The sequence below is a fragment of the Cystoisospora suis genome (assembly GCF_002600585.1).
Source record: "Cystoisospora suis strain Wien I chromosome Unknown contig_4617, whole genome shotgun sequence".
In the NCBI taxonomy this organism is placed as follows: domain Eukaryota; phylum Apicomplexa; class Conoidasida; order Eucoccidiorida; family Sarcocystidae; genus Cystoisospora; species Cystoisospora suis.
The window spans coordinates 394-11405 of NW_027157409.1; the positions used below are offsets into that span (position 1 = coordinate 394).

Consider the following 11012-nt stretch of genomic DNA (forward strand, 5'->3'; position numbering starts at 1 on the left):
GAACGTGAGCTTGGAGGCAAGAAAGGTGGGGGATACTCCGTCCCTGTGAAGAAAGTCTCGTCTCCAAGGATTTATGAGTCGTCAAAAATTATCCGGTCTCCCAAGAAGGTCGTGCAATCTCCAGCGAAAGTTATTCGTTCTCCCAAAAAGACTGTTCAGCCTTCAAAGAGTGTTATTCGTTCCACTAAAGAGACTGTTCAGCCTTCAAAGAAAGCGATACGCTCTGAGCCGAAGTTTGTCAGATATCAGCCTAAAAAAATAATCAGGTCTCAGCCGAAGAAGATAAATTACGAGCCTGTTCATTCGAAAAAAGGCTCTTTTTAACAATGGTGCTAGAAGCTGTCTTTATCTTGTTCAGATCGGTGTTCTGTGTTTTTTTGAACTCAGCGTCTTTGTCTAAAACTGAGATACCTAATACTTCGCCCCTACAATCCCGTTAAGGATCGTGGGTTATGAATCCTGATCCATCCCTTGTCCTTTCCTATTCCATACTTGTGTGAGACAGAGGAAAAACCTGCACAGGCAACAAAATACATTACACGTAATCACACTGCTTTGTTGCCTGGCCCCAGTTTGTAGTGGACGACTTAGGTTCTCACTTTTATCAGAAGTTAGTAACAGAAGATTTCTCTCAACGCCTCCCTTCAGGATTTTGTAGTGACGTGAACCTGAGAACAATACCTCATAGTGGAAGCTAATATTCAGTTTTTCTTCTTACTTATCTAAACCCTAAGGTCTAGTGTATGTTTTCCTACCGTCTTCAGTTCTGTACTTCGTAGCTTTCCCGAGCAGTTCTGTCGCTCTCTCCATCTCGTTTGGTCCTGCCTGGGATCATAAACTCGACTCAAATCTGATCGCACATGATTGTGGGTGGAAAAAATTTGCTTGCTACTCTCTTCTTACGGGTCAAAGGGTAGCGGACACTTGCTTACCCCGCGAAGTCCCAGTACCTAGTTGGGTGCTTACGAAATGATTCAAAATTTGCCGTAGTTCATTCTCAACAACATCGGATAAAAAGACCGGGGGACCACCAGGTTTGAAGAGGGGCTGTAAACATAAGTAGCGAAAGTCAGTACAAGATGGAACCTGGAAAGTCGGATATTCGGATAACGTTACAAAGTGTGTTACCTCCATCAAACGAAGTAACTCCTTCGGATTCCTTCTTTCGTGGTCAAGTTGGTATCTCCTTCTTTCCTGAAGAACAAACACATTGACTTCAATCAGCAGCCACTTGAAAATCACCGTCATCCCGATGGCCACTTTGTCAACAGAAAATTGGCCTTACCAACTCGGTCTCGGTAAGAGACTCCTCGACGTGCCCAATGGAGTGCGTCAGCTGCAGCAGTGATGAAAAGACACATACAACATCGCATGTGTGCCTCAGTTTCCGCCACATGCCACCGGCTCTGCTTCTCAGAAAGTACCTCAGAACAAGCGGCGATGAAGGCTGACGTGTCCAAATTCACACCATCCATCTGCTCTGACGCCAGAAGGTGGTCCAACGTGGCCGAAGGCATTTTCATCTATGCACGTCTTCACTTAAGAGTGTCATGCTATGCACGGTCCGCCCACAGTGGCTACGGGGCCTCCTGGCACACGAAGAGCAGTACACAAACACTGGCGGGCTTGGCCGTTCCGTGCCCGGATAGAAAATTTCGCGGCCACCACGAGAAAGGACAGCAGGAGGGCCCCGCGACTCCAAGAGAGCACTGGCAGTCCTCACACCGTCGCCCTCGGACACGGAACGCCATAGAGAGACGCAACCCAAAAAAAGAGCAAAGCGTACGGGCTTTCCTGGTTGGACCGATGTGTGTAGGGGACCGCACCACGACCCCAGCCTCGGGTTCTTTCTTCATACTCCAAGCTGACCGAGAGCGGTGGTCCAGTCTCTCTGCCTCTGCATGCAAGACGACTTCTTGTCGGACCTCCCTTGCGCCTTTGGTTCACTCACCCCAGTGAACCAGAAACTAATATCCCTGGGACAGCTAGCGCTTGATGACCGCCGCCGAGGCCGATTTCTTACATATCTTCAAGTAAGTCGCTAAACAGTAACCGGTGTTTGTTACATTATCGTTCCGCCCCTTCTGTGTTTGCCGTGTTCACCCATCCAATCTGGTGCGCGCCGGCGCGCTGCAACGTCGGTGTCGATGTCGTGTCAATCGAGTTTGTCAACTGCGACAGGCACTGGTCCGTGCAGAGGGAGCGGGGGCAAGTTCATTGACATCCGTGTGTGCAGCTGCGTTTTTCCGAATTATTTTTCGGTGAATTTCAGGCATCGCCTAGTTCTTTTTACCCTAGCAAACGTATCCACGGTTGTCGGCTAGCTACGAGGCAGCTACAGACAGTCGTGCCACGTCCAGGTACAGTAGCGTTAGCAGTTCTTAAGAAGATGTTTACCGACGTCTGCGTGGACAAACTAGAATCTGCGTGCTGTGCCCAATTCCCCGTGCATCTGTGCTTCTCGTTTTTCCCGCCACAGTTCCTGTCTACGCCGCCCTGCGCAATCCTCTCTTACCAGTTGTCTCAGTTTCAAATATCGCGCTTCGACTTGCTACGCTCCTAAAAAAGTTTCTGGCCATCCATGCCGTCCACGCCCAGTCCCGTTTTTGGTAGCAGCAGTCCAACGTTCTCTAGAATTTTTCGTGAGCACACGAGATTATTCTTGGCGAGGGAACTGGTTTTCAAATCCGTGCTGTGCAGGTCTTTCGCGCGGACGCTCTCCCAGCCAGAGGTGGCAGGTTCAACCCACATGGGGGGACATCTTGTACCTAGCTGCCGTCACTCACCAGGCTCGACCACTCGCAGCGGAGTTCGTGACGAGCTAAGCACCAAGGATTTGTCGAGTGCTGTCATTCGTGGGCAGGTCACTTCTGGACTCCTGCGTCGAGAGAATGGCGTCTTCCGGAGGCCCAACGCCTTACACCAGCTCCTATATATCGTCACCTTGTTCTTCCTCTCGGCGTGAGGGACCTGCTGGGCAGCACGGCCTGCCCGAGCCGACGGGATGTGGGTGCAAGCGCGGAACGGAGGGGGAATTGTTTTCGTGGGGAGAGCCCGTATGCACTCAACAACTGGACTGGCCAGCTACCTCAGCACCGAAGCATGCCCAGAAAGCGCACGTGACGCCCCGCCCGCCTGTTTTAGAGAACCCTGGTGCTCTGGGTCCGCCAAGCTCGGCGAGGGATAATTCACCTGCTGTCGGTCTAAGAAGCACACTAGTAAACGGGCATACCAGCCAGAAGCAGGCTACTCGGGATAGTAGGAGAGATGGTGTTTCGTGTGAGGTGGCTAACAGTAGCTCTCGCGCTCTTGGTTCCCAGAATAAGCAGAACTGTCAGCGGTGCGTCTTCCCGAGGCGATTGTGGTTGCGACACACCTGCCGAACTGTTGCCAGGAGCCGCAACGCTAGCTCGAATGATGCGCGTCAGGGTACGAAGGCGGAAGAACGGCCGAGGCGTCCTGCTGCAAGTAGGTCGGCTGCCCAGCGGTGTCCGTCATTGGAAGAACCCTCTGCATCTGTGCCGTTGTATGCGGAAACGCAGCGGGAACACTCATCGAGTGCGGATACGCCATCATTCAAACAGCGTCCCCGGTTCCCGTCACAAGCCGGTGCAGGAGCTCAAGGAAGAAACGTCACGAACTCGCCTCGGAAGATGCCTGGCACTTCACTCTCTCACCCTGTCACTTCCAGCTCGGTTCCTTCGAAAGCGGGAAAAGGTCTTTCTTCGACTGTAGGAAGCTGCTGTAGTGTGCAGGGATCCTCGAAGGCTACGAGGGCCGCACGCGATGAGGAGGAAGATACCTGCGGGAGCACCGCTGCTAGTATTTGCTCTGGACCTCCTGTGTCAGAGCCTATCCGGAGCTTGTCAGTTTCTCTGCGGTCCGCGGCGTCTGTGCAGAAGCACGTACACCGTGTGTCAAGGCGACGTGTAGAGTCGTCGTCAGGCCTTACGAGTGCGCAGCAGCGGCGGGCTGCGACGCCCCTTCCACTGCGCAGCAGGGACATCCATACGGAGCCGTCTCTCAAAGAAAAGCTTCACGCGCAGGGACTGCACGCTTGTGCGCGAGACCAAACTTCGGATGAGCCTGGGTCCTTGTCGTGGGATGCCTCGAATGGGGTCCTGGTGACACGGAGAGAGCAACCACCAACCAAAGTGAACCGAAGTCGTCAGCAGATTGCCCGACCTGGAGGCGAGGCGTCAGCTGCACCAGCAGACGCGTGCATGGCCGGCAGTCCGGACGCACTTATCTCAAATGTACCGCGTTGCGTGTTGCTTGAGAAGAGGAGGGAGGCAACGGAGTCAGATTCAAGGAAGGCTCCGGAAAGGCAAGAAGACGGGACTCAGTCGCGAGAGCCACCCAATGTTCAAGTCCCTTCTCATCCGCTGGAGCCCCGGGCAAGCGAACGGGATCTTCCCGCGTTAGGCTGCCGTTCCCGTGTAGGAGAGGGCGACACGGCTGCCTTGACATTGCCCCGGGGAAAACTGAGGCAGCAATCACCGAGAAGAGGAGACGGCCAACGCCTACAGAGGTCCGCAAGCGCCCACTCCAGACTGGGGAGGAGCGATCTTTTTCGCAACGGAACGGAAGAAAGACAGAAAGAGCTACATTTTACAAAGACATGTGCAAATGAGAAGCCCGGTGGGAAAGTGAGGAACCTGAGACATCTGCAGGAAAATGTTTCTACGGGCTCTTGTTTCAAAAGCTCCCTCCGCCCGTTTCAGCGTGTCTCCCTCTCTGCCCCCTAAGGACGTGTTGTGGTCACTTTCTCTCCCAGTAGGGCAAAGGTGCTGTTGTATGCACACATTCCTGGGAAGTGCCTGTAGGTGGTTCTGCTCGATTTCCTGCTTTGTGGCTGCAAGCTTTGCTGCTCGGTCTTTTAGCCATTCTGAAAGAGTCGCAGGGTTGTACAGAAGGCTAGAGGGGAGCCCGTTCATATGTTGCTTTACGAGTGTAATCGGGTGTGTTCCTGTGCAGGCGAGATCCTCGAAAGAACTTCCGCCCTGTGCGGTATCGTTTTTTCTCAGGCCGTCGTACGTGATATCCCGCAACTACCCGACATCCCAGACCGGCCAAAATCTGCCGGGCCACGGACTGGCTTTGAAATGCGGCCACGACCTGGGCGGCAGTGCAGCATTGGTGTGGGGGTGATTCCAGAGGCGACACCGTCTCGATGCGGTATGAGATATGGCCTAGCTGAAAGACAAACAGGACTTCGATGTAATCGACAAATCACCCGCGACGCTGCTGTTGCTCTACCAGGCATAAGAGGCCGGAATCCATGCCACGACGGCCTCCTGAAGAGTGACGGGATAAAGTATGCAGACTTGGCTAGGACAAATTGTTCCACTACACGACACCAGGGTGAAGGAGATGATGCTGCGGCGCGGAGGCTTAATCTTGTTGTACGGGCAGAGAAGCCGGTTCGCGCACGGACGGCAAGCCCAGCAAATCCGGTGACCTCGTGGAGGGGGTATACTCCGGCGGCGAAGCTAGTCCCCGACAAGGGGAAAGCCGGTATCCGTATGGCAACAAGAGTGGCTTCTCCTGCATCCCGCGACCAGTCACCTGCACCCGCAGCTGTTAGAGCAGGCAGTCGGCACGCACGGGAGGAAGCTTCTAGACAATGTCATCCTGCGGAAGAGGGCGAACAGAAAGTCCAGGGGAGATCCCCGCTTGTTTCGTTGGACCGGCAGTCCTGCCAAATGCGCTTAGCTGAAAGCTGGATAGAGGGGAAGCTGTCGCCCACATTGAGGCGCGAAATCGCAGTGGAGGTGGTGCGTCTTCTGCAGGGGGGAGGGCGCAGTACAGCATCCTTAGCTCCTGACTGGTCTGCCTTTCACGGGGACGGGAAAGGGGACGGAGAAAAGCCGACAGGAGAAGTCGAAGAGATGGTGGTCAGGCACGCTTGGGGTGACACAGTTGAACGGGTATGCAGTCAGCAAGGTGGCATCCAGCAGAACGAGAAACCTGCAGAAGGCTGCAAAGAGAGTGTCTTCGAAAGCCTTCGCGTAGTGGCCGGCGGGAGAGAGCGTTGTTTGGACGCCAGCTCGGAGATCACCACAGATGATGAGGATACGTCGAGCGTGCCGCGAGATACGAGCACTGGGTCGCACGTGGAGTGCCAGAGCCTTCGCAAGGCCGTCACGCAGGACACTCCAGTCCCTTCTCATATTTTAAGTCCAGCGTCATGGCATTCAAATAGGACAGAAAGCTTCCTGGAAAGCATAGAGAGAATTCGTAATGTCTTTGGGGAGCGCGACCCCGTAACTCGGCGACAGAAGCTTGACAAGCTTCATGCACAGCTCGTCGGAAGCTCCGCACGGGGCAGCTCCACCTGTGTCTCCGCGGAACTGGCAAGCGCAACTACCGCTCTGGGGGAGCTGTCCCGGCCAGAAACAGGCAGCGGACAAGAAATCAGTGCATACTCGCACGTCCGTTCGCATTCCGCCAACAGAACCAAGACCGAGGAGTCCGGCGTGTTTCCCATGGCTGGGAGATCGTTCCAAACACTACCCCATGCTGTTGATACCTCGCATGCCAAACTTGCCAAGCTGAAAGCCGATCTGAAGCAACACATGGACAATCTTCTTCGCCAGGTCCGGATTGAAGAGCCTCTGAGAGAGGCTCTAACTGTAGGGATGTCAGACCATGCCGAGCAAGGTGGTGCAGGTGGCTTTTGCACCGCCAGGCGGACGACGCCAGGGACCCAGCCTGGGAGACTGTGTGAAGATGCATGCCAGCATACTGGATCGGGGCTGGATGGCCCACCACAGTACCAACTGGCATGTAACGGCGGCTGGGAAGGGCGCAGTGAGCGCACTGAGTCGCTTAGTTGGTTCCGCTTTCCTTTGGACACTATTATGGAAGACGATGAAGGTAAACAAACCACATTGCTTCTCGTTTTACGGCAGACTCTTGTGATCCTCCCCTCGCCATTCGCTCCTCTTTGCGTGTCGGGAACTGGTGTGTGTCTCTGATTCAGCGACGGAGGTACCGACCGCAAAGTTTGGACACGGGTGCTATGCAGCTATTCCTGGGCTGGTGAATCAGCATCTGATGCAGTTTCTTGAACAAAGGTGATGTTTCTCGTGTTCGCAGGCCCGCTATCGACTGATCAGGAACTTCGAGATCCCCCTGACGACGAGCTGCCTTTTGTTTTCGTTGGAGAAAATCTCTAGTGCCCTCGTGACAGCGCCACCGGGCCCCGTCTTAACGACGTGTGCAAAGAGTGCCTGCCAGTCGGGCAGCGTTCGATTGACGCCGCCCGAAGCCGCTGTGCAGGAGCCTATCGCCAGTACAGTGAAGGAACCGTCCAGGTTTTCTGCGTAGCACTATTGCATATTGTGAACGCACTTGTTACTGTCGCCAGGTTCATATGAAGATGAAGACTAACTAATTTCGGGGGTCTCAGTCGGTTCGCCAACAGGGGTGGTCAAGTCTCGGCTGAGTGACTGTCCCTGTAACTTCATGTACGCGGATGCTATCCCTTTCTATGTTTCCAAGGAAGTGGGTTCAGCATTGTCTACTTTTTTTCTTGGAAGTTGCGATGATTAGTATGCGATAACTCGTCCAACCACCATCCCGGACTGCGCACGCGAATTCTGTGAACCCGCACTGGACACGACAGCGATACGTGTTCCGAACGTGCACCACGGAACCACTGCAACGCTGAGTATGGTCTTGGACAGTTTCTAACCGTTCAGTGAGACGTCACTCTCAGCCGAAGCTGTCGCATTCCGAAAGACAAAAGCCTCCGATGACCGGAAGACGGGAGCACAGCAAGGCGGGGCGAAGCGCGCCGCTAGGTTACATGTTCTGGAAATAGTGGTAAACCCGAGCTTTCTCGGCAGCGATTCCTTGGTTTGTTGATTGGATCCCTGAGCGCAGACCAAATACCCACAGGTTCGCACTTTCATTACGAATGCCCAGACTGAAGGGGTGACAAGCCAGCCTACAGCGAGGCAATCTTGGGACGGGCGCCGCGTTACCTTGGAAACCCCGGTACGTGCTTTGATTCGTGGTGAGGAACTGCTTCCTCTGTTTTTTTCCGAAGCTACAGGGGGACAAAGCCGAGCAGAAAAGGAATACATAGACGAGTTGAGGCCAACCTAGCGTCTTGGTTGGTCGAGCTGGCAGACACGTCCGGCCTACCTGATTTGCGACGCATTGGATGCCGGGGGTACGAAGGCCTCGGTTTTCAGTCGGCTGCGCTGGAGCAATAAAGAACGAGTGTGAAAATGTTGCAGACTAACGCAGACGCGTACACCTGCGTGTGAACGCTGTCTGCCCTGGACAGGGTGACCCTACTTGTTTTCTTGCCGCGACACGGTGTGACTTGTCCGAAGCATCAGTGGACTCACATAACCAGGAGCCAGCTATGCTGATAAGAAGCCGACATTACTCTCCGGTTCGCGTGAATCACAAGCTGAAGAGACTGAGTAACATAGCTTGCAGCGGTCCGACGTCACAAGCTACAGGGCCTCGTTCAGAACCATCTCGGTTGTCATCCCCGGGTGGGCCGATTGCTATGCCGACCTGGGCGTTCGGGTTGTAAGGCACGAGAGGCTTTTCAGCATCCCCGCATGAGGTCGGCTTTTTGGGTCTGTACGCGTCTTGATACTCCCTGAATTGACGGAGAGACCGTGCCCCGCAGAAAAAGTTAGGAAGATCGAATGGCCTTATGGATTCTACCCCTCAAGGAGGCCTCGACGCAGTACCTCATCCGCGCCCCCACAAGCACACTAGTCCAGCTACAGCCTCTCTCGCCCCAGGTGAGCAGACTGACAGGTCGACGTCCGCAACCGTCGGAGATCGCGGCAAGTGGCGCTGCCAACTTGAGACATCTGCGTAGAACGTAATCTTCTCTTTGGCGGATCTGTTTCATTTTGCGAAGAGTTTCTTACGTTTTCGTGAGGAACGCAACTTTCGGAGCATTTAAACAAGGCGCGTCGAGAGGAACTGCGTATGACATGTGAACACACGGCAAGGACAAGGAGAAAGTGCTTACGCACGGCAGGCGGACCAGCCTGGCTGGCTCAGTGCACGCTTGCAATCAAACAAAAATTAACGACTATACACATAGTACTTCGTATAAACTATTGCGTGTCGGCGCTTACGATAAACTGCAGTGTAGGGTACGGCGAGAGCCCGATCCTGGTGGCTGAATGGCAGTGCTCCGTACCGGGTTTCTTTTGCCGGCATCGCCACTCCGGACTGGCGGAGTACTGTGTCGTGGCTTTCACTGGTTGACGCCCTGAAACACCCTAAACTAGCCCAATCTCGCCCATGGGGATTCACTAAAACCGTTCCTTTACCTACCGGCCAGTAGAACTCCTGATCGGCATATGATCTGAACGAGAGACAGCAGGATTCACGACGGGCGAAGATTGAGCGTCAGTTATGGAGGAGTCAGCCTACTTGCTTCGGTCGACAATTGGGTCTCACACAGGCCGTGAGCGCACCACTGTCCACGGCGACCATTATGCTAGCCGCGTGACTCTCATGCACACGTGACGACAACCATGCGCTTTGTCGCAGCGGAAGGAAAGAGGAATGATACTTATACCGGATGTGCCGTACGCCGGATGAGCTTGGCGCGGCTTTTCGTCCGCTCCAGACTCTGTCCCACGCGGGAATACCCGGCAGTCCCCATCCCTAGTAAGACGCGGGAGATGATAACAACCGCCTAGCTAGACCGACAGGCATAACGGTGTACTAAACCTGCAAGCGGCATGAACGGCGGAAGCTCTCGGGACTGCGAAGGCAGAGTGAGCAAATCCGACCTTCTTGGAAGAGTGTACTCGCGTCGCAGTGAGGTCCAGAGGCTTCAGCGTTCTGGTGACCGCCGTTTCCTTGGGGGGCCAGTCCTCCATTCTTGTGTTGTGACTGGCAGACTTCGAGGAGATGGGTTCCTCACGCATGCACGGTCGGGTGTGGGCCCCTTTGTTTCGGGGAGGATCGAAGCCAGTCAAGCCTTGCTGAATCTTTTGGTTACTTAGTTTTGCTGACTTCCAATATCAAAGTACAGTTTCCGAAAGGAGCCGCTCCTTGGACTTGGCGCTGTCGTGGGACCTCACTTCTACAGATGCGCAGCCGATCAGAATATGTACTACTGGATGAGTTGTTCGGTTGCGCGGCAACGAACAACTCATCCAGTAGTGTCGGCGAAGCATATCTCAAAAACAATCCCGGGAGGGCAAGGAAGACTCTGACACGACCGAGTCGGTCTCGGGCTCTTAGGGCGGCGCCCGGCCGCGGCCCAGCACAGCGAGCAACTCCCGCGCCCGGCAAATGGTTGACGTCCAAAGCTCGAGAGAGAAGAACTTCACTCTAGCTATTGCCGCGGCGCGGAGTCCTAACCTTTCGCAGCTGCACCAGAAACAAAGACAGACTCGCCGCCGGCGGAACGTCCTAGTCCAGTCGAATGCCTGCAGAGACACTGCGGAACAAAACCGTCCAGTCCCTACTCCGGAGAGGCGAGCTGCGCCCAGAAAGCACCGACATTTCGCCCCGGGGCCAGGGTGTCGTATACCCACAGCGAGTGCGAATAGAGAGCTGCAGATAGTTATACGCGTTTCCAGCACGAGGACGCCTGGTTTCAGGCAACCGTTCTGCTGCTGCCCCGAGTGAGTTGAGGCCGTCGTGCACTTGCACATTCAGAACCAGTGAGTAGCAGGGGCGCTGCATGTCCAGGGAGCCGAACATTACCTCAGCTTGGTACGTGCTTCAGTCTTCGCTCGGTCCAATCTGTGAAGAAGGAATCCATCTTGCGACCCCGCTTTGCCGTCTGAAGTCGTCAGCTGCTCTCTACCTCGTAGTCCGCTCTCCGCTGAACTAGTGAAAGCTGATCCACGCTCGGAGTGGGCTGCTGATGTGCTTCCTTGCTCTGTTCCACGGAACTGCAGCTAGCTCTCCGCTGCACACCCGGCGGCTTCTCCGGTTCCGTGTTACACTTGGCCGCGCACGGGACCACCGAAAAGCTCCACAACAGCCCTGGACTTCCAGAGCCC

General features: G+C 54.8%; 3 protein-coding genes across 3 annotated transcripts; 1 reads left to right on the forward strand and 2 right to left on the reverse strand.

Annotated features, from left to right (window-relative positions):
* Window positions 1-58: 58 nt before the first annotated feature.
* CSUI_008306 (uncharacterized protein) lies at window positions 59-1817 on the reverse strand. The gene is made up of 6 exons (XM_068068440.1): window positions 1425-1817; window positions 1286-1336; window positions 933-1047; window positions 756-825; window positions 600-668; window positions 59-514 (listed from the first exon to the last, which is right to left on the reverse strand). Exons 1-4 carry the CDS (start codon window positions 1521-1523, stop codon window positions 761-763), a joined length of 330 nt encoding a protein of 109 aa, XP_067919578.1. The 5' UTR covers window positions 1524-1817; the 3' UTR covers window positions 59-514; window positions 600-668; window positions 756-760.
* Window positions 1818-1984: 167 nt separating this feature from the next.
* CSUI_008307 (uncharacterized protein) lies at window positions 1985-7540 on the forward strand. Its single transcript, XM_068068441.1, has 4 exons — window positions 1985-2033; window positions 2701-4649; window positions 5028-6879; window positions 7102-7540. The coding sequence occupies exons 2-4, from the start codon at window positions 2892-2894 to the stop codon at window positions 7179-7181; spliced, it is 3690 nt and encodes a 1229-aa protein (XP_067919579.1). The 5' UTR covers window positions 1985-2033; window positions 2701-2891; the 3' UTR covers window positions 7182-7540.
* A 532-nt stretch (window positions 7541-8072) lies between these two features.
* On the reverse strand, window positions 8073-9990 carry CSUI_008308 (uncharacterized protein; the record flags this gene model as incomplete). Its single annotated transcript, XM_068068442.1, has 4 exons — window positions 8073-8213; window positions 8539-8626; window positions 8907-8961; window positions 9322-9990. A coding segment is annotated over one exon (297 nt), but the record flags the coding sequence as incomplete, so codon positions are not given.
* Between the last annotated feature and the right edge of the window lie 1022 nt (window positions 9991-11012).

What these genes read in the sequence shown, in the direction of transcription:
- CSUI_008307 (XM_068068441.1), top strand. Translation starts at nt 2,892, where the DNA reads ATGGCGTCTTCCGGAGGCCCAACGCCTTACACCAGCTCCTATATATCG. An exon ending in ATGAGAAGCCCGGTGGGAAA is followed by an intron (nt 4,650 to 5,027) that starts GTGAGGAACCTG and finishes GTTTTTTCTCAG; the next exon opens with GCCGTCGTACGTGATATCCC. An exon ending in TATTATGGAAGACGATGAAG is followed by an intron (nt 6,880 to 7,101) that starts GTAAACAAACCA and finishes TCGTGTTCGCAG; the next exon opens with GCCCGCTATCGACTGATCAG.
- CSUI_008306 (XM_068068440.1), bottom strand. Translation starts at nt 1,523, where the DNA reads ATGAAAATGCCTTCGGCCACGTTGGACCACCTTCTGGCGTCAGAGCAG. An exon ending in TCATCGCCGCTTGTTCTGAG is followed by an intron (nt 1,337 to 1,424) that starts GTACTTTCTGAG and finishes TCACTGCTGCAG; the next exon opens with CTGACGCACTCCATTGGGCA. An exon ending in AGGTACTGGGACTTCGCGGG is followed by an intron (nt 826 to 932) that starts GTAAGCAAGTGT and finishes TTATGATCCCAG; the next exon opens with GCAGGACCAAACGAGATGGA.